This window comes from Grus americana, chromosome 13 (genome assembly GCF_028858705.1).
Source record: "Grus americana isolate bGruAme1 chromosome 13, bGruAme1.mat, whole genome shotgun sequence".
Lineage (NCBI taxonomy): Eukaryota > Metazoa > Chordata > Aves > Gruiformes > Gruidae > Grus > Grus americana.
In genome coordinates, this window is record NC_072864.1 from 1,995,448 (window position 1) to 2,015,418 (window position 19,971).

A 19,971-nucleotide genomic window follows, 5' to 3' on the forward strand; every position below is an offset into this window, starting at 1 on the left:
GCCTGTGGGGCACCCGGGGAGGGGGGTGGCTCCCAGCCCCTGGCATACTGGGGGCACTGGGAGCACTGGGCAGGGGCACCAGAGGCTCTGGGGCTACTGGGGTCACTGCAAGCACTGCGGAGGGACTGGGAGCACTGAAGGGACACCGAGGGCACTGGGAGCACGGGAGGGGCACTGGGATATTGGGGTACGGGGCATACTGGGAGCACTGGGGGCTGTGCAGGCACCGGGAGCACTGGAGGCACTGGGATACTGGGAGTATTGGGGGTGCTGAAGGGTTTGGGAGTACTGAGGAGGTACCGGGAGTATTGGGAGCATTGGGGTGGGGTACCGGGGTTTTGGGAGCACTGGGGGCACTGGGAGCACTGGGAGGTAACTGGGGACACCGGGACCACCGACTCGGCCCCGCCCCCGCAGGTCCGCCACGGCGCATGCGCAGCTCCTTCCCGACTCGAAGATGGCGCCCCCGCATGCCCGTCCCAGCACCGGCAGGGGGCGGGGTGGGGCGGGGCCGCTCCGTGGTCCGATCGCTTTCATTGGACGTTGTGTGCCGGGCGCTGCCGCGCCCACCAATGGTGAGGCGGTGACCCGCCACAGGCGACGGCCACGTGGGTGGTGCGGAGGCGGGGTTTGAAGCCGCCCGGACCGAGCCGGGAGCGCCCCGGGAGCAGCAGCAGCGGCCGCGGCGGCAGCAGCAGCGCGATGGCGGAGGAGCGGGCGCTCGCTATGGTCACCTGCACGGCCCCCGTCAACATCGCCGTCATCAAGTACTGTGAGTACCGACGCCCCGCGGGCGGGTGGCGGCTGTCCCTGGGGCCGGGACCCCCCCTCGGTCCTGGGGAGCCCCCGGGACGCGACCCCCGGGCGCAGCGTGGGGCCGTGCGGGGCGGAGACCCCCTGAGTGGGGCGGGCCGGTGGCGGGGCCGGGCTTGGCACCTGCCTGGGGCTGGGAGAGCGCAAAGATGCCGGGCCAGGCCGTGCCGTGCCAAGCTGTGCCGTGCCGTGCCAGGCCAACCTGGGACAAGCCGTGCTGTGCCGTGCCGTGCTGTGCCAAGCCAACCTGTGCCGTGCTGTGCCATGCCGTGCTGTGCCAAGCCAACCTGTGACAATCTGTGCCGTGCTGCGTCAAGCCAACCTGTGCCGTGCTGTGCCATGCCGTGCTGTGCCAAGCCAACCTGTGCCAAGCCAACCCGTGCCATGCCACGCCATGCCATGCCATGCCATCTCTTGCAGGGGGCAAGCGGGACAATGACCTGATCCTGCCCATCAACTCCTCCCTGAGCGTGACGCTGCACCAGGACCAGGTTGGTGTGGGGTCAGGGTCGGGGTCAGGCCCCTCTGCCCCCCAGCCCGTGCACAGGAGGGATGCTGAGCCCCCCGCTCCCCGTACTCAGCCCCTCTCCCCGGCAGCTGAAGACCACCACCACGGCCGCCGCCAGCCGGGACTTCACGGAGGACCGGCTGTGGCTGAACGGGGAGGAGGCCGACGTGGGGCACCCCCGGCTGCAGGCCTGCCTGCGGGAGGGTGAGTGTCCCCCACCCAGGCACCCGCGGGGGCCCGGTGGGGTGTCCCCCCCAGTACCGACCCCCCCACCTGGTTCCTGTCCCCTCGCAGTGCGGCGCCTGGCCCGCAAGCGCCGGGGCGGCAGCGCTGAGGACACGGCCCCGCTCAGCCTCTCCTACAAAATCCACGTCGCCACCGAGAACAACTTCCCCACCGCCGCCGGTCTGGCATCCTCCGCCGCCGGCTACGCTTGCCTGGGTGGGTGAGCGGGGACGCGGGGGGTGGCGGGAGTGTGTGTGTGTGTCCCCCTGACCCCGTCCCGTCCCCACAGTGTCGGCGCTGGCGCGGCTGTACGGCGTGGAGGGCGAGCTGTCGGAGGTGGCGCGGCGCGGCTCGGGCAGTGCCTGCCGCAGCATGTGGGGGGGCTTCGTGCAGTGGCAGCGGGGCGAGCGGCCGGACGGCAGGGACAGCCTCGCCCACCAAGTGGCCCCCGAGATGCACTGGCCGGAGCTCAGGGTCCTCGTCCTGGTGGTGAGGGACTGGGGGGGGGCACGGCCAGACCCACCACCCCTTGGCTGGGTGGGATTTGGGGGGGAGGGTGCTGGGAGCGCCCTGACCCCGTGTTGGTGCAGACCCTGGGGCTCAGTGGGTGCCCCTCGCTGGGGCTGGGGGATCGGGGGGGGGTCATGTCCCACAGCCTGTGCCCCCCCAGGTCAGCGGGGAGAAGAAGCAGGTGGGCAGCACGGCGGGGATGCAGACCAGCGTGGACACCAGCCCCTTGCTGAAGGTACGGGGCGATGGGCCCAATCCTGCCCGGGGCAGCTGCCTGCCCCCTGCCTGCAGGCAGGCGTGGGGTCCTGTTTCCCTCGGAGGGGGCATTTCTCTGTGCTGGAGGGCATGGAGGGAGGGCAGGGGGGCTGCGCTCGTGGTGCCACCTGAGCAGAGCCCAAAGGGTCACGGTGCCACGGGTGTTCCCGAATTGGGGCGACCGTGACCCGCCTGCCGCGGCAGCACCGGGCGGAGGTGGTGGTGCCGGAACGCCTGGCCCTGATGATGCGGCACATTCGTGAGCGGGACTTCGAGGGCTTCGGGCAGCTCACCATGCAGGACAGCAACCAGTTCCACGCCACCTGCCTCGACACCTTCCCCCCCATCTTCTACCTCAACGACCTCTCGCGGCACATCATCGCCCTGGCACACCGCTTCAACACCCACCACGGGTGCACCAAGGTACTGGCCGGCCCCACGGGGCTCCCGGTTTGCTGCGGTGCCGTGGTCCCTGACCGGGTCCCCGTGCGTCCCCCCCATCCCGCCACAGGTAGCCTACACCTTCGACGCCGGCCCCAACGCTGTCATCTTCATGCTGGCCGACACCGTGGCGGAGTTCGTGGAGGTGGTGAGACGCAGCTTCCCCCCCGCCACCAACGGGGACCAGTAAGGGCAATCCCTGGGGGCAGCGGGATGGCAGGGGCTGCAGGCGGGGGGGCCGGGACTGAGCGCTCGGCTGTGCCGCAGGTTCGTGCGGGGGCTGCCCGTCGGCTCGGCCTCGCTGCCGGAGGAGCTGCTCGCGGCAGTGGTGACGGAGCCGGTGCCGGGGGCCGTCCGGTACATCCTGCACACCAAGGTAGGGGGCTGGGGGGGCTATGGGGGGGTGGGGCAGGGGGACCCGTCTGTCTGGCCTCTGCAGTGAGGCTCTGGCCCTGTCCCCAGGGGTGTGCGTGGACCCCTATCCCTGTCCCCAGGGGTGCACAAGGACCCCCATCCCTGTCCCCATCCCCAGGGCTGTGTGTGGGACCCCATCCCCCGGGGTGTGCATGGACCCCCATCCCTGTCCCCATCCCCAGGGCTGTGTGTGGGACCCCATCCCTGCCCCCAGGGGTGTACAGGGCCCCATCCCTAGACGTGTTCCCGCTGGTGTGACCCATGGGGTGGCCTTTTGGGGTCTGCGGGGCCCCGAGCTGCCCCATAGCCCCGAGGTGGGGTCCCCACAGGAAGCGGGGCTCCCCGGTGCCCCTAACCCGTCTCCTGCCCTGCAGCCCGGCCCCGGCCCCCAGCTCGTGGATGACCCCAGCCAGCACCTCCTGGGAGCGGACGGGCTGCCCCGCCGCTGCGCCTGAGCCCCGGTGACACTGCCGGGGATGGCCATGAGGCACGGGGTTTGGGGGGGCTCTGCCGGTGCCACCTGGGGGGCTCAGGGCACTGAGTCCGGCCCGGTGCAAAGTTGTCCCCAGTCCCGGGGTGGGATGTCACCCCCGGCGGCTGGTTTTTACTCTTTTGTAAGGAAATAGAGGTTTTCTGGCTGCAGCGTTGTTTTGGGGTGTACGGGCTCCGCGGGCGGTGCTGGGGCAGGGCAAAATGGTGGGGGGCAGGAGGGAGGGTGGTTCTTCCTTGTGGCTCTGCCTGGCCCTGCTGGGACTGATCCTGTTCCCCATCCCCCCAGATGTCCCTGCTGGGACTGATCCTGTCCCCCCTCCATGGCCCCTGTCCCCCCGTGTCCTGTCCCCCTGGACAGCCCCCACGGCCCCACATGGCCCCTGTCCCTTGGCCATCCCCTGTCCCCCCCCATCCCTCGCAGGACTGATCCTGTCCCCATCCCTCAGCTGGGGCTGGTCCTGTGCCCCTGCAATACCCCTGTCCCCCCCATGTCCCTTGTGGGGTCGATCCTGTCCCCCTGCACCGGACTGATCCTGCCCCCCCCCCCATCCTCGTCACCCAAACATGTCCCCTGTGCCCCCCTGTCCCCTGCAGGGCCGGTCCTGTCCCCGTACGCCCCTGTGCCCCGGTATGACCCGGGGGACCCCCCAGCCTGGCCCGGGGCCGGTGCTGTGTCCCTTGGGGGGGCCGGAGCGGGTCCCCGAGGGGGCGGGGCCTGTGGGACCGGGGCGTGGTCTATGGTGAAGGGGGCGTGGCCTGTGGCAAAGGGGGCGGAGCGGGCGCGTGGTTACATTGTAGCGCCGTATCCGCCTTCCGGGTCGGGCCGAGCCGAACCGGGCCGGAACGAGCCGAACCGGGCCTCTCCGAGCCGAGCCGAGCCGAGCCATGGGGCAGATCGAGTGGGCCATGTGGGCCAACGAGCAGGCGCTGGCGGCCGGGCTCAGTGAGTGCGGGGGGGGCCGGGGGGCGCAGGGGACTGGGGTGAGGGTAGAGGGGCGGGGGGTGCAGGGGCTGGGGGGGTGCTGGGCACCTGGGTGCTGCCCCCGCCCCGCGCAGGGACCCGGCTCCCCCCCCCCCCCAACACCCCCCGGTCATGGGGGTCCCCGGTGCAGCCCGCGGCTGCAGGAACTGAGCGCCCGGCGGGGGGGGATCGGGCGGGGGGCTGAGCCCCCGGGGGGGGGGGGCCGCAGCGGCACGGCCCCGCTCAGGAGGGTGGCAACCCCGGGGGGGGCCCGGCCCCGCCGACCGGGGGGCGCTGGGGGCTTCCGGGGTGGCGCAAGCGGGAGGCGCCGGGGAGGACCGGGAAGTCCCGGCCCCGCTGGGGATGCGCAGGGCTAGAGCCTCTTCCTCCCCTTCCTCCCCTTCCTCCCCTTCCTCTCCCCAGGTTTCTGCCCACGCAGGGCAGCCAGAGAGGAGCAAAACTCATATGTGGAGGTGGCATATGGCCAGGGGGCTAAAAAAACCAACCCCCCCCTCCGAGCCCCCCTCCCCAGCCTGGAGCCCCCCCAGTTCCCTTCCCTGAATGCAGGGGGGTCCCACACGCAGCATCTCCCTGGCACCCCGCATGTCAGGGTCCCCGGGGCCATAATCCCGGGTTTAGGGGGGTTGTATCCCGGGTTTGGGGGGCCATATGCTGGCTTGGGGGGGCCGTATCCCTGGGCAGGGACCCCAGCAGCCCCCCTCTGTCCCTGCAGTCATGCTGACGGGCGGGATCGTGGCCGTGGCGGGGCAGTTCAAGGGCTGGTACTTCGCGGCTTACGCCATGTATCCTTGCGGAGAGGATGCCCGGGAGCGGTCTGGGGGGGGAAACCCTGCCCCGACTCACAGATGGGGCAGACATCCTCCTCTGCCCCGGTCTGGGCCCAAATCACTCTTTCTCTGCCCCAAACAGCCCTTTTTTTGGGGGGTGAGGGTTGTGCCTAGGGACTAATCCTGGCGCCGAGCACCCCTTTCCTTGACCCCCCCTCCCCGCAGCGTGGCAGGCGTCTTGGTCTGCCTGCTCGAGTACCCGAGGAGCAAGCGGAAAAAGGGCTCCACCATGGAGAGGTGGTAAGTGATGGCCCCCTTCTTCACCTTCCTCACCCCCAGAATTGGGGGCCCTGGTACTGCCCCCCGCCCCCCGATACAGGGACATGGCACCAGGGTCGGGAGCGGTGGGATGGCAGCAGGGCTGGATCCCAGGGGTGGGTGCTCTGGGGTGTCCCATGCAGGGACAGCGTGGGGATAAGGGTGCTTTGGGGCTGGGTGCCTCCCTTCGGGGGGGGGGCACCCCCTCTGACACCCCCCCCCCCGGCATCGCTCTGCAGTGGCCAGAAGTACATGACGGCAGTGGTGAAGGTGTTTGGGCCCCTCACGAGGAATTACTACATCCGCGCTGTCCTGCACGCTGCGTAAGTGGGCTGTGGGGTTGGGGCTGGGGTGCAGCCCCCCCCTAGCCCCCCCTGAACCCCCGTTCTCCCACACAGCCTGGCTGTCCCCGCTGGTTTCCTCCTCTCCACCATCCTGGGTACTGTCTGCTTGGGCATCGCGAGCGGCATCTACCTGCTGGTGAGTGCGGAGCCGCTTTGGGGGGGGGGGTTTTGGGGGGGGGGGCTAGGTGCCCTGCCAGAGGAGGGGGTCCCTCCTGACGGCCCCCATGGCTTTGCAGGCGGCGGTGCGCGGGGAGGAGTGGAGACCCATTGAACAGAAGCCCCGGGAGCGGCCGCACGTGGGGGACACCATCAAGCAGCCGCCCAGCAACCCCCCGCCCCGGCCCCCCGCCGATGCCCGCAAGAAGCAGCCGGCGGAGGTGGGGGGGCAGGTGAACCCCATCCCCATCGAGGCTGAGTAACGGGGGGACCTTCTGCTGCTGCTGCACCGCTCGTGCTCCTGCTTCCCAGCTGCACCCCGGCCCCTCGAGGGGAAACTGGGGTGCCCGGCTCCTGGGGATCCCCAAATCCCCGGGGATGCTCAGCCCCTGTGGGCTTCCCCTGCGGCTGGGGATCCCCAAATCCCTGGGGATGCTCAAGCCCCCTGAGAGGTTCCTAACTTCCCAAGGGATCCCAAGCTCCTGGGGGTGCCCAGCTCCCTGGGGACTCCCCAGCTCCCCGAGGGGTCTGCAGCCCCCTGGGGATGGGGGGCGGGGGGGGATCGGGCAGCTCTGCTCCCTGCGCCGGCTCTCGCTGTTTTTTGTAACTTTTGCGGTTGCTGTTGTAATAAAAAGTGGAAAAGGCAGCGGCTGCCCTGCCTCCTGCTCCCCGGGGAGCTGCAGCTGTGGGGCTGCGGCTGGGGGGGTTTAAGGACAAACAGCCCGATTATGGGCAAACCCCGTGGTGCAGCTGAAGCTGGGATGGGGGCGTGCAGAGTGGGGCCAGTGGAGGGGACAGGGTGACGTCCTCAGGGGGCACGTGGAGGGGGGGGGGCCCACGCTGCTGTGCCCTCGCAAATCTTCCGTGGACGCAGTGGTGGGGTGAAGCTGGGGGGACGTGCGCGGTGTCCCCTGTCCCCAGGGGTGGACCTGCACCCCAGCTGCACAGTGTGTCCCAGGGGAGCCCCCAAAACCTGGGGTGACCCCCCCCAGCAGGGAAAGTGGAGGCGGGGGGGGGGCATTTCCCTCCCCACTCCCACTCGTGGGTTCCTGGGTGTGATGTGAGACCGTGTCCTGGTTGGTGGTGACAAGTCCTTGACCCTCTTGGGCATCAGCAGCTGCTCTGGGCCCACCTCTGCCCCACGTGTGCACCCCAGCCTGGTGAGGGGTGCACCCATGCACCCATGGGTGCTGGCAGGGCACGTGGGGTGGCCCCAGCAGGTGGCGCTGGGCCCACGGGACGTGGGTGCTGGGGGCAGAGCTATGGGAAAGGTGTGGGTGGCGGGGTGCTGTGGGTGCTGGGGCTGGTCCCCTCCAGGGCTGGGGATGTGGGGCACCCCACTGCTCTGCTGCCCTCTCCATCGCCTCCCAGTTCCTCCCACACTGGGTGCTGGGTGCACTGGTGCTTTGCCCACCGCGCTGGGGCTGAGAGATGCCCCACAGCCGAGCATCGCCCCAGGGACACCCATGGATGTACCCCCATCCGCACCCCTTTACCCCCCCCCCCCCGCCCCGTACCCTGGCTGGGAACAGAGCAAGAACCGTGCCCGAGGGTCGGCGTTTATTTGCAGGCTGTATGCTGCCAGCGTTAAATAGCACGAATAGAGGAGACAATAAATAGCTCTGTGGGGGAATAAATAACCAGCGAGCCCCCGGGCAGCGCGTGCAGGGTCCGGCCGTGGGGGTGATGCTGGACCCAGAGCTGCAGCCTTCATGGGGCGGGGGGGGGGGTCAGCAATAAATATGAGGTTTAAAAAAAAAAAAAAGTTCCCCCAGCAGCAAGATTCATAAATAACTCATAAATAACAAGGTGAGGGGTTGGGGGGGGGGAGGGGGGGAGAGGGGGACACCCAGCTGCAGGGGGGCAGGGAGCCGGGTGGGTGCTTTAAAACAAGCACGGGTGGGGGGGTGGATGCGGTGACACGGTCACGCTACGGGGCTCCACGGGAGCAGGGGTGGGGAGGGTGGGGGGGCTCAGCGCCCGGTGCGGGGCAGGACGCAGGTGCAGCCCACCGGCACCTTGATGTAGTCCACCTCGAAGGTGACGAGGCCGGGGCCGGTGGGGTGTGGGCAGGGCTTGCGCCGTAGGACCATCATGGTCTGGTGGATGGCCACCGAGTTGAGCGACGTCGTCTCCCGACCCGTCTTGACGTCCACGCAGCCGCTGCAGAGGCACTCGGCGAAGGCCAGCTTGCGCGGGTAGCGGTTCTCGTCCTCATCGATGCTGGGGGGGGGGGGGGCACAGTCAGTGAGCCCCTTCCCCTGAGCCCCCCCCCAACAGGTCACCCCGCATGGGGCTCAGCCCCTCTGGGTGAGCAACAGGGATGCCCCGGGAAAAGGCAGGTGAGGGATGCTCGGGGAAACTGAGTCACGGTGCAGCAGCCGGGGGGGGGGGGGGGGGGGGGGGCTGAGGGTCCCAGGCAGGGTCACTCACCGGTAGCGCCACGGGGAGATGGAGCGCTCGTTGGGCTCGCTGTGGAGGCCGGCGTGGAGCTGCAACGCGGGGCAGGCGCGCTCGTGGTGGCGGCGGTGGCGGCGGTGGCCGGTGGCCTCCTGCAAACGCTCCAGCTGCGGCACCAGCTGCACCGGCACGTAGTGGTCCCAGCGCAGGCTGCGGCCCAGGAGGTGTGCGGGGGCCTCGCCGTCCCGCAGCTCGCCCGCGCTGTAGCAGTGGACGTGGGGGTGGTGCGGGGGGCGGCGCAGGCTGCGGCACAGCGCCAGGGAGCCCAGCAGTGCCAGGGCACCGAGCCAGCCCTGCGTGAGAACCGGGGTCAGAGGGGGAGACCTGTGCCCTGCCCGGCACCCTGTGCCCTGCCCGGCACCCACCCCTGCCCCCGGGGACGCGGCCCGGCACAGGGACCCTCAGGCCCCCCCCCCCCCCCCCCGAGGGGAGGCGGGGGTGTGGGGGGGGTGTCCCTTGGGATGAGCTTGCAGCCCCGGAGGGCTCTGACATGCAGAGCACCAGCACGTGTGCCTGCACCTCACATGCGCGCACACACACACACACACACACACCCCCCCCCCAACCCCCCCCCCACCTTGCCAAGCATGAGCACACACCCCCACATGCACTAGCACATGTGTGTGCACGCATGTACATACACAGGGTACCAGCACACATGTAGCTACACTCCCAAAGATGTACCATGCATATGTCCACGTGTGCATGCATACACGGTACCAGCGCGCGTGCACACACACACACACACACACAGAGCTATACCCAGGCAGAGAGTATCTGTATGTACACACACACACACACACACAGAGCTATACCCAGGCAGAGAGTATCTGTATGTACACACACACACACACACACACAGAGAATGCCAGCACACGTGTAGCTATGCACAAACATGCACACAGGCACCCGAGTGCCAGCACGTGTGTGTGCATGCATAAAGAATACAAGCACATGTGCATAACACACACATTAGCACCAATGTGCACGTGTGTGCATGTACAAGCACACTAGCCTGCCATGCACATACACAGATGTGCGCGCGCGCGCACACACACACACAGAGGTATCAGTCTGTGTGCATCTATGCACCCACACAGCAGCAAGAGCACATATGCAGACACGCACATGGACATATGCATATGTACAAACACACACGCGTGCACGCGCCCAGCACACATGCATCTACCCAACCTACCCTCCCATGTGCACACAGACACACGCACACTGCCAGCCTGTGTGCACAGAACCAGACACATGCACATACACTACTGGCCAGCCCTTACACATATAGAGCGCTGTATTCCCACACACACACACACACACGTGTGTGTGTGCAAAACCCCAGCAGCATGCACATGTCCACGTGCACTGCCAGCACAACGTGTACAGACACACACAGCAGCACCCACCACCCTTCACATTCCCACCCCCTCCAGCTGGGGAGCCCTTACACATGTGTGTGCACACACACACAGAGCACGCACAACCCCTCCTTTGCACTTACGTGCACACACATGCACACACACACACGCTCTCACGCCATCCCAGCCGCCAGCAGTCCCTCCCACCCCACGCTCACCCCGTTCGCACCCAAACCCCCCCCCCAGCCCCTCCCCACCCCAGCCCCGGCGTTACCATCAGACGGGGCGCGGGAAGATGCCGAGGGGAAAAAAAAATGTGGGGGGGCCCTTAGGAAGTGCTGCCCCGGGGATGCGAGCGGCCGAGTGGCAGCACCGCCGACGCCGACGCCTTTATATAGGGCTCGGGCAGGTGATGTACACACACCTGGAAACTCCAGCTCCGGCTGCCTTCCTCCTCCCCGCGGGCTGTCATACTTCCTTCTCAACTCAACGTGTTCCAGCCCGGAAATTGGTTCCTGATACCCCTAAAATTGAGCAAGGGTGGTGGTGGTGGGGGGGGTTGTGTGTGTGGGGGGGTGTGGATGTATATAGAGTTGTAGGGAAGGGGGTGTTCGCTAGTTTGGCTGATCTGATGTGATGGTGATGGGCGTAGAGGTGATGGTGGGACTGTGTGGTCCAGGTCAGGGGAAAGCTGGTGGATGGGTACCCAGGGCATCCCGTGCCCGCCATCGGCGGGCACGGGATGCCCTGGGTACCCATCCACCAGCCCCCCCCCCCCCCAACGGGGACAGAATCCCCGTCCCCCACGCCACGGCCTCAGCCCTGACCCCATTGCGCAAGCCCGACGGTGATATCACCGTCACCTTCCCGGGGCAGAAATCCCAAATTGGGCAACCCTGGAAAGGGTTTGAAGGGCTCTACCTTTCCCCCCCCCCCCCCCCTTCTGATATTCCCCAAAATCTTTGGTGTGGAGGGAAAGAATTGGGGGGGGGGTCAGGCTGCATTGCCTTAGCAGCCCAGTGCTCCCAGTACAGCGGGAAGCACAGCACTGGGAAGGGGAAAAGCACGTGGGGAAAAGTTGCAAGACTGCAGGAGCTGGCACTGCCACGCTTTGGGCTTTTTACCAAAGAGATGGGATTTGCACCTATTTTGGCAGTGACTTTTTGGAGTGACATGTACCCCAAGCAGGCAGGGAACAAGGCACAGAGAGCCCCCCCCCCCCAGCTGCACCCAAAAGGGGAGCAGGGACCCCATATTTCATCCCCCAAAGGTCTGGATGAGCCCTGAGGCATCCCCAGCTTATACCAGCTGAAGGCAGCTACAGCACAGGCTTAATACCAGTGGCTTACTGGTTTAATAGTGGGTGCAAGGCTGGGAGACCCCACAACACCGGGGCACCCACAGCGAGGGGACAGGGTGCTCCCCCAAAAGCTGCTGCAGCTCTTCCCGCTCCTTGGGACAGTGGAGTCCACGCAGCCACTGAAGGGGGGAAAAATAAACTACACCGCCCAAAGATGGGGGGACAGGGGACAGGCACACCCCCCCCCCCCCCCAAAAGCAAGGGAGAGGGAGGACAAGGGATGGAGAGAAGAGAGAAGGGAAGAACTGGTTATCAAAATACTTTATTTCAGGGAGATCCCTCCAAAAAAAAAAAAAAAAAAAAAGGAAAAGAAAAAAAAAAAAGGACCCTCCTTGTTAGACAGACATCCCCACAACACCTTCAGGGCTCCTTTTAAATCAACTAGAACAATTTGCTGCTTAAAATAAAAGACAGGTCATTTTCCCAATCAGACTTTAGTCAAGAATATATATATATTTTTGTTCCTGGGGGGGAGGGCAGGGGAGAAGGTGATGTTGCCAGTAGTTCACAGCAGTTTTCGGCTCTCTCGTTACACAGTATATAGAACTGCATTGCTGAAGACACTCAACACACAGCAGGGCTAACTAGGAGAATACAACTCAAGGCTAGCAAAGAGGAGAGGGCAGAGAGAAAGAGAGGAACAGCGAGAGCATCCGACGGGGCTGGAGTCCTCTGTGCATAATTTACATGGAACCGGCGCCGGCAGATGGGGGGCTGGCCCCGCTCCCCCTTTGGGAGCCGGAGCGAGTCGTCGCAGGCGTCTCAGCTGACAAAACTTCAATTATTTTTTTTTTTCGTGTGTGGTTTGTTTTTTTTTTTTTTTTTTTTAAAAAGAATCGCAGCCAAAATAAGACAGAACTGCAAAATCCCAAAGTGGCCGCTTTTACACTATTTATAAAAACATGAACAGTCACTAAGGGGCAGAGCGGCGCTCCGCGCACGGCCCACTATACTTTCCCCGGGATTTTGGCCCGCTTGCGAGCGATGGCGTCTTCCACCGCCTTGAGTTGCTTCAGGAGCTCCTCCCGTCGCGACAGGGTGCTGGACTTGCCCGCCTTGGCGCCCGTGGGGCCCGGCTCGGACGCTTTGCCCGGTACGCTTGTGACTTTGCTGGAGCTCTTGGACTGAGGCGAGAGCTGGCGTTTCCTGGGAAGGAGAGAGAAAGAGGAGAGGGTGGTGAGACGATGCTCGCCAGCGGCACGCCGCAACGGAACCAACCCATCAGCATCTGCTCCGGTGGGAAGGATCGTTCTCGGCACCGGCAGCTCCCCGGGGGATGCGTACCCGCAAGGGAGCTTGTGCTGTACAAGTAACAAGGGGAGAGCAGCCCTGGAGAACCCCACGGCCTCAAATCCTGACAGCCCCTGCCCTGCGATGCTGCGGGGTTTTGTGGCAGTGGTGAGGAGCTCACAACCACCCAGCACCGCGCTCCGGTCCTGCTCCAAAGCTGCTCTGCTGTGGGCCGAAGCCGTTGCTGCGGGAGCAAAGCAAAGCCGGGGGAAAGCTCCCTCCCCTGCACGCGGGGAGGACGGGAGCCACCGGTCCCTGCTGCTGGCAGCACCGGCTTTTCCTGGATCCAGCTGTGACCAGTGCCGGAGGCGAGTGGCCCGTGGCTCTTCCCACCGCTGGCCACCACGTTCCCTTTTACAACGGGACAAGGATGACAGAGTCCATCGCGAGCCTGCCAAGGAATTCAAGACAGGACACAGCCCTACCGTGCGGCTGCCCTAGAGAAACCCGCTGTGTCCTTAACCACCCCCGTGCCGGTGGTCCAACCCACCGCTGCCGCCCCAAACAGCGGTAGGCAAAAAGGGTTAAGAATCAAGGATGCGGTCAACAGTATCGGTCTGGAAAGGCTGAGGTTCCTCTTCACTGCTAGAAAATAGGATCCTGGGGCCTGAAGGAGGATGGGGCTGTGGCAGCCGGGGCTACGTTTTGGTTTGGGAAGACTCTGACACAGAGAAATTAAGGCACGCTCGTGCCCCAGGCTGGGGAGAGGGGATGACATGAGTCCTGCCGGCCAAGGAACGCAGCGGTGCGGGACAGGGCTGCGTCCGTTTGCTCGCGGAGATCCTCGGAGAAATGACGCTAGAGAAATGCAAAGCGGCGCCAGCTGGCCACAGGCAGGAGGGCCGAGGAAGCGCTAGGTGTGCCACAGAAGGTGCTCCACAACTCTTTAGCCAAAGGGCTCTGAGTGGAGGACAGCCCAAGGCCCCCGGAGCCGCACATCCAGTTCTGCAATGGGATATTCCCAACACGGCGGCGGGTGCAGACTGCCAAGAAATGGGACGTGAGCTGGTCGCCGGTCACCAGAGGGGATGGAAAAGCGCAAAGCCAGGGCTAGTCACCATTCAGGGGCCACATTTTTAACATCTCACAGCAGCAAAAGTGAGCGGGAAGGGAATTGGGCACCACGAGGAGCTCGGCAGTGGGGTGACGGGGTTGTACTTTCTCGTTAACGCTCTGCAGCGCTAACGAGAGGCAGAGGCATTGGCATGACTGAGCTTGCACCTAACCCAGTTGGCTCCTCTTGCTGGGACTGACCTCAAGAAAACCCCCAGGCTCTGGCTCGTTTCTGAGCTGGAAGGGCTTAGCCGGTGGCTTCCACGTGAACCCCGGAGCACCTCTGGCTCCTGCCCAGGGAGCTTTGTGTCCTTCCTCTCGCTGTGCCTCCACTGGAAACTATGGCCGGAGAGCCTCAGAACTGAACCGCCGGAGAAGTGCGAGCCCTAGCCCGGCCCACAAGAGACCCATGAGAACAAGCGGGCACTGACCTGTCTGTCTGCGCAGGAGAAGGTTTCGGGTTCTGGCCCCTCTGTCGCTCTTGCTTGGGTGAAGAGAGTCTCCCGGTTGCCTTCCTATCACGAGAGCCTAGCGGGAGAAGAAAAGGTGAGATGTCAGGTCACTACCCTGCCTACTGTCGGATGTTCTCTCGAGACTGATCACATCATGCCAACAAAAGGCAAAGTCCAGCCGCAGCCAGAAAAGGAACCCACTGTCGTGCACCCCGTCTGCAGGGGGAGCAGAAAAGCCTGTCAAGGCTGTGCCCCACGGTCAGCTGTACAAAATATCACCTGCGGGGAGCCGCATCGGCCCTCTCCTCACCCTCCGGCTGCCAGAACAAGGCTCCTCCACCGTGCTTTGCTTGCAAACCTGCGGGGCAGGCTCGGCCCTCGCAGACCGAGTCAGTGCTCCATTACCCCCCCCGGCAGATCGTCCGGTTTGTGCGCAATGGGCACAGCGGCACCCAAGCTGGCTCCGTGTTGGCCAGATAACAGGGTGTATTCGCTTAAAGAACGCTGGGCGAGCGCAGCTCTGCCGCTTTCGGAGCCAGCTGGGGCCAATCCACAGGCAGCATCACTCCCGTGTTTGTTCAGCACGGACTGAACCGTCGTGCCCTGTCCAAATGGAGCTGCCGTGGGGACTCACCGGTGGTGGGAAACATGCTTGTGTCCCATTTGCCACTGCTTAAAAATGCTTTATAATGTAGAGACAACAAAAAAAGTACATAATTACATCTACACGTATGTATCTATGAAATCAGCACAGTTTGCTAGGTCGGCCCGTTCATTTGTCTGCAGCTCAGCAGTAGTTGTGAACTAGATCCCAGTGAACTTCAACCTCACCCAGTCCTTTCCACGCTGCCTTTGCAGGAGTTGAATGCAACCAGGCTATTAGCACAGAAATGTTTTCTGGCTGGCACCCAGAGTCAACAAGATACACCTACAGCTGAGACAACAGGGAAAACAACATCACGTGGCAATGCCGGCTTGTACGTCAAAACCAAGCACCTCTGGCCGACGACTCTCCCCTCCCTTTGTTTTTCAGCAGAGGCTAGACTGCGGCATTTGGGTCCCGCTTGATGCGGCGCTGAGGTGCTAGCACCGCCACTGAGGATTCAGACGCAGGAGAACACTTGGAAAGCTCGTGTCTTTCTAAACATGTGGGGCAGATCAGATTGTGTCACACACTAGTGGGGAAATCGTCTTGATTTTGCAGGATGGGTGATCCAGCCAATTATTGCATCCATCGCGGAGCCTTGGCAGCCTGCATGCCCTTTCTAAGCACTGCCACAAGCCTGTCTATCAGGAGGACTAATTTCCAATGCGATGCACTGAAATACAAGGCAGAGGAGACCCCGGGATACAGTAAGGGAAAACCCTACGACTTCCACAGCCACGTCCAACGACGTCACTAGGGAACAGGAGGCCGCTGTGAGATGGATGCATACCTACAGCGGAGAAGTGTCTTCAAAGCAAAGGCTTTTTTTATTTGTTTTTTTGTTTTGCAGTGGACTTAGACATAGTGGAGCCAAGGTATTCGCAACGTGCACCACAAGACAGCTAGGCAAGGCCAGGTTTGACCTGCCCAGGGCTGACCTCACCTCGCTTACTTCACAAACCGGAGCGTCTCCCCTCCACCGTGTTTTTGCAGCAGGACGGCTAATACGCCCACGTTATCTGGTGGCAATCGCACGCTCCGAGGTTTTGGAAGGACACATGCCTGCAGTTAACCTCTCTGGCGAGCGGACTCTTGCAGCAGAGACTTTCACGGGACATTTGTCGCTCAAGCACCGCGGCAGAGCGGGAACCCAGCCAGGCCAGGAGTCCCTGGGATGGCTGATGTCTCACCTCTGTCAGGCGACAGGTTCGCCCGTTTGGCTGGAGGAGAGGTCGGCCTGTCTTTGTCTGCCGGCTCGTATCTCTTCCTGCTTCCTTTGTCAGCTGCCTAAAATGGAATTAAAACAGACAACGGAGCTGAGCAGCCACTTCCCTCTGGGGAGGGAAGCAGGCAGAGATATTTCCTGCTACGGGTGCCCGTGATGTGCTGGCTGGCTCACGCGAGCGCATCTCCTGTTAAACTCCTTGTGCATACCAGTCCCAACCATCACTGGCACCATGTAATTCCCCTACAACCGTAAGCAAACAGCAATGCCCTCTGGCACTGGGGCTGACACGTTTCACGGGCTATTTTCATGATTGCAAGAAATGGGAAGAGAGCAGCATTTTGCAAAGGTTTTTTTCAGCAGCACCAAAGATAGCACATGTCAAGGAGGCATGTGCAGCCGTGCCTTCTTCCAGGATCTGACCGTGGCAGCCGGTAGTTATGTGTAATTGCACACTCCTCCCCATGGAGCATGCTTCACAGACTCGATAAAGGCGCCTCACGTCATAGCACAGGGAAGTAGAGAAAACTGCAGCCTCAGACTGCAACGGGGAAATTTCGACCGTCAGAAAAAAAAACATTAACGTTTCAAAAACAGGAACCTACCCACGTGACTGGGGCCAACACCCTGCTCCGGCACAAAACCCCACGAGGCCAAACTCTCCCACATGATCTGGATTGCAATCTCAGCCGAAGGCACCAAACTGGGGCATCAGGCTCAGTCGCAAAAGGGGAAAGAGCCTTGCGGAAAGCGTGGCTGGTGGCGGGCACCCCAGAGAGGCGAGGCAATCGCCACTTTTACCTCCTGACTCAGTTAACGACTCGTCAGCAGTTTGCTCCAGAGCGGGCAGTGGGAGGAGAGCTCGCTCGGAAGTGTGCGGGGAGCATGCTTTCAGTGGGCAAGGCCCCAGCACATGTGGGACCGCGTCGCGCACGCCTTCGCCCCCGTGCTCCGGCTGCAGCCTTCGATAAAGCGATGAAGAGCCCTTGAAGCTGTAGCAGGAATGTGCCCCAGGGGAGCCGCCAACACAGTCCCAAACTCAAGCCACCACAGGGTGTGTGCTGCCAGACTGGTTCTGTCTGCCGCCCTTCAATCCCAGCTGCAGACCTACCCGGCTGAGCTCATCCCGACAGCACAGAGCCCAGAGCTCCCCTTCCGCCAGCCCCGAGCCCCACTATCCATCCCATCCGCTCCTCGGATCTCCCATGCGGAGGGAATCGCACCCAGCCCACCCCTCACCTTATTCAAGAGCGTCAGTTTGATCTCTTTGTGAGCGCTGAAGCCCCCTTGCTGAGACTGGGGGGCTGAGGGCTGCTGGGTCTGGAGGAGCTGCTGCGATTTGCTCCCCTGGGTGGGCTTGGCCGATTTCAGGAGCTGAGTGGGCACGTCCCGTTTCCGCTTCTCCTCTTTAGCGCTATCTTCTTTTTTTGACTTTCCTGTAGAAATCAGAGAGCAGCTGTAGTTGACTCACAACCGATTCCTTTTGCCCACCCTCCCTTTGGAGGGGCAGGGCAAGAGGGTGCTGCTGCAGGGACTGGAAAAGCCCACACCAGTTAGCACAGCGTGTGGCCCCAAGGTCAAAAGATTCAGGAAACCAGAATTTCCACAGAGAGGATGCTGAACATAAAAGACAAAGAACAAAAGGCTCTTGCCGCTAACTCTGCTACGGTCTAAGAGAACAGAGGAAGAGCAACATGATATTGGAGTCGTCCAAAAGATTTAGCACCACCTCGCAAGAAAGAGAACAAAAGTAAGAGAGGGGGCATCAGGCAGAATTCCCAGGCAGGAAAAGGCATCTCTACAGCCAGAGACACACGGATGGAAGGATGCAAAGGTGTGTTTGCTCCACAGCCTTCCTCCTCCATGGTCTCACCCTCCTCAGGTGAAGCCTCTGGGCTCCTCCAGTCTACACCAGCCACAAGCGTCTACCTCTGCTCAACAATTTTGCTGGAGCCCACAGTATCACTGAGCAAGCCATACGCAGATCTGTGTTCCCCTTTTCTTTTCCCAGGACCCCCTGGAGAAGAAAATACCAAACCAGGTACCTCTACCTTTCTTCTGCTGTGCTGGGGTCGGGGATCGGGAGCTGGCTGAGGAAACAGGACTGGCCAAGTCCGCGTACATGTCTTCGGAGTCGGCGCTGCGTACAGAGCTGCTGCTAGAGGAGGCACTAGAGACAGAAGAAACGCTGCTCACGCTCAGGGACCTGGAAAGAGCCAACAACCCGTTACAGTCACGAATGCAAGAAGAACCAGGCAGTGATGAGACAGACACCTTTGTTTCAATTCCCCTGCGTGGCTGGGATGTCAGAAAGCTGCTAAGGCAGGCAATAACCAGGAGGAGACAAAGGCTGTGTCTCCTGGGGTGCAGACGATATGAAAAATCCCAAACGAATCCCGAATATGTTAGATGCAAGTCTAGAAAGTACTGTTTATTTATAAACAGGATTAAGGCAACATGTAAACAGGTCATTGTTTCGGCAGGTAAACAAAAAGTGAAAGCAGGGTGTGCGCTATCATGCGCAGGTCAGTGTTACGGCTCAGGTCAAGGGTTCCCTGGCAATGTTTTTGTTGTTTGGCACATATTTATTCATGGAGGTTTTAAAAGCCCTGGAGTCCCACAGCTCCTGCCCAGCTCCGGAGGGTGCAGGAGAGTCCAGCTGCCTGTTCTGAGGATGCACACACTGCCCTGACTGCTAATGACAGGGAAGACGGCTATAAGATGACTATCTTCTAATAGGGCCTATAAGATGGCTATCTCCTAATGGATTCACAACATTCAAAACGTCAGACAATCATTATATTCATTTAAGGGAGACTTTCTACTTAGAAACGTATCAGACAAAAATACAGAGCTACGCACCAGACTTCCCTTCGGGGCAGGCCACCACCGCAGCGGCTGCAAACATCCCAGCTAGCTGGGAACGGGCTGGCATCGCAGCCCCTGCCACGCGGGACCGGGCGCACGCTAACTACGTGAATATTCAGGCAGCCTCTCCAGCAGGTTCTGCAGGCCACACCGACTCCTGCGCCCTAGCGACTGCCTTGCCAGCAAGGTCCAAGCTCACTCGCTGGAAGCCGGCTTGCCTGCGACTGAAGAGGCTGCGGCAGCTGCAGCACAGACAAGCCCTGGAACAAGCTGCAAAGCTGCTACCCCGCTGGTATCCTGACAAAGATGAGTTTTGAGAAGTCTCATCGATTGCTGCAACGGTGACTGGATGAGCCAGAAACTCATTCTCCAGGAAAACTCCGGGCTACAAGGTTGTGACTGCAAATCTGGTTTGGGCACAGACTGTATTTCCTATGTCTCCTCCTTTTCCACACATCTGTAACAGCAGCATGACCCTGGTGCCACACAAGCAACATCTGCATTAAGTCTTCCCCATCTTCTCCTCTCGAGCCCCATACGGCAGGGCAGTGCAGAGCCAGCGTGCCCGAGCGCTCTCTGAACCTCTTGCATCACCCCTGCCCGATCTGATGAATGCGACAAGCATGTAGTAAACAAGTTCGTATTTCTGTAAAATAATGCGGATGTTGAACCTTGGAGTTTCAGAGTTCAGATATGTGAATTACCGCTGGTCAGAGCCAAGTCGTACTTAATCCAGTAGTTTTACACTATTGGTCTACTTTTAAATCGGTATCACAGGGAAGCGTCCCGTTTCAAGGCTGCTTGTGAGGTTTCAGGGATTCCTGTGTGCGAACGGATGCAAAAACCCAGAGCGAAGGACTTGAAAGAGGTTTATTTCATGACTCTTTACTGGAGGGAGTTAGCTGTTTACAAATCCCGCAGACTAACAGCCATATAACTATTCACTTGGGGCTAAACACAGAGGGAACTGGCCGTGCAACTTCACCAGCAAAGAGGAAAAATCATTAGCCTTTTAGGTATTTTCTGAC

General features: G+C 62.2%; 4 protein-coding genes across 14 annotated transcripts in view; 2 read left to right on the forward strand and 2 right to left on the reverse strand.

Moving 5' to 3' along the window:
- The first annotated feature begins 631 nt into the window (after positions 1-631).
- On the forward strand, positions 632-4,359 carry MVD (mevalonate diphosphate decarboxylase). The gene is made up of 10 exons (XM_054841020.1): positions 632-772; positions 1,234-1,304; positions 1,411-1,525; positions 1,616-1,762; positions 1,836-2,035; positions 2,217-2,291; positions 2,516-2,734; positions 2,823-2,938; positions 3,020-3,128; positions 3,541-4,359. The coding sequence occupies exons 1-10, from the start codon at positions 703-705 to the stop codon at positions 3,619-3,621; spliced, it is 1,203 nt and encodes a 400-aa protein (XP_054696995.1). The 5' UTR covers positions 632-702; the 3' UTR covers positions 3,622-4,359.
- A 113-nt stretch (positions 4,360-4,472) lies between these two features.
- On the forward strand, positions 4,473-6,871 carry LOC129212444 (cytochrome b-245 light chain). The gene is made up of 6 exons (XM_054841021.1): positions 4,473-4,601; positions 5,353-5,422; positions 5,633-5,707; positions 5,965-6,048; positions 6,124-6,205; positions 6,306-6,871. Exons 1-6 carry the CDS (start codon positions 4,544-4,546, stop codon positions 6,486-6,488), a joined length of 552 nt encoding a protein of 183 aa, XP_054696996.1. The 5' UTR covers positions 4,473-4,543; the 3' UTR covers positions 6,489-6,871.
- A 1,194-nt stretch (positions 6,872-8,065) lies between these two features.
- On the reverse strand, positions 8,066-10,403 carry IL17C (interleukin 17C). The gene is made up of 3 exons (XM_054840790.1): positions 10,324-10,403; positions 8,659-8,978; positions 8,066-8,448 (listed from the first exon to the last, which is right to left on the reverse strand). The coding sequence occupies exons 1-3, from the start codon at positions 10,324-10,326 to the stop codon at positions 8,199-8,201; spliced, it is 573 nt and encodes a 190-aa protein (XP_054696765.1). The 5' UTR covers positions 10,327-10,403; the 3' UTR covers positions 8,066-8,198.
- A 1,190-nt stretch (positions 10,404-11,593) lies between these two features.
- ZC3H18 (zinc finger CCCH-type containing 18) overlaps positions 11,594-19,971 on the reverse strand; it is a 47,476-nt gene continuing 39,098 nt past the window's right edge. For 2 of the 11 annotated variants that reach the window (XM_054840703.1, XM_054840704.1), the window contains exons 16-20: positions 18,121-18,281; positions 17,315-17,511; positions 16,041-16,137; positions 14,184-14,280; positions 11,604-12,555 (exon numbers count right to left, since the gene is read on the reverse strand). In XM_054840703.1, coding sequence (XP_054696678.1) covers positions 12,357-12,555; positions 14,184-14,280; positions 16,041-16,137; positions 17,315-17,511; positions 18,121-18,281 — 751 coding nt within the window. In that variant the 3' untranslated portion in view covers positions 11,604-12,356. Of the gene's footprint in view, positions 12,556-14,183; positions 14,281-16,040; positions 16,138-17,314; positions 17,512-18,120; positions 18,282-19,971 lie in introns of all 11 variants that reach the window. The other 9 variants (XM_054840709.1, XM_054840713.1, XM_054840710.1 and 6 more) reach the window with 8 other exon arrangements.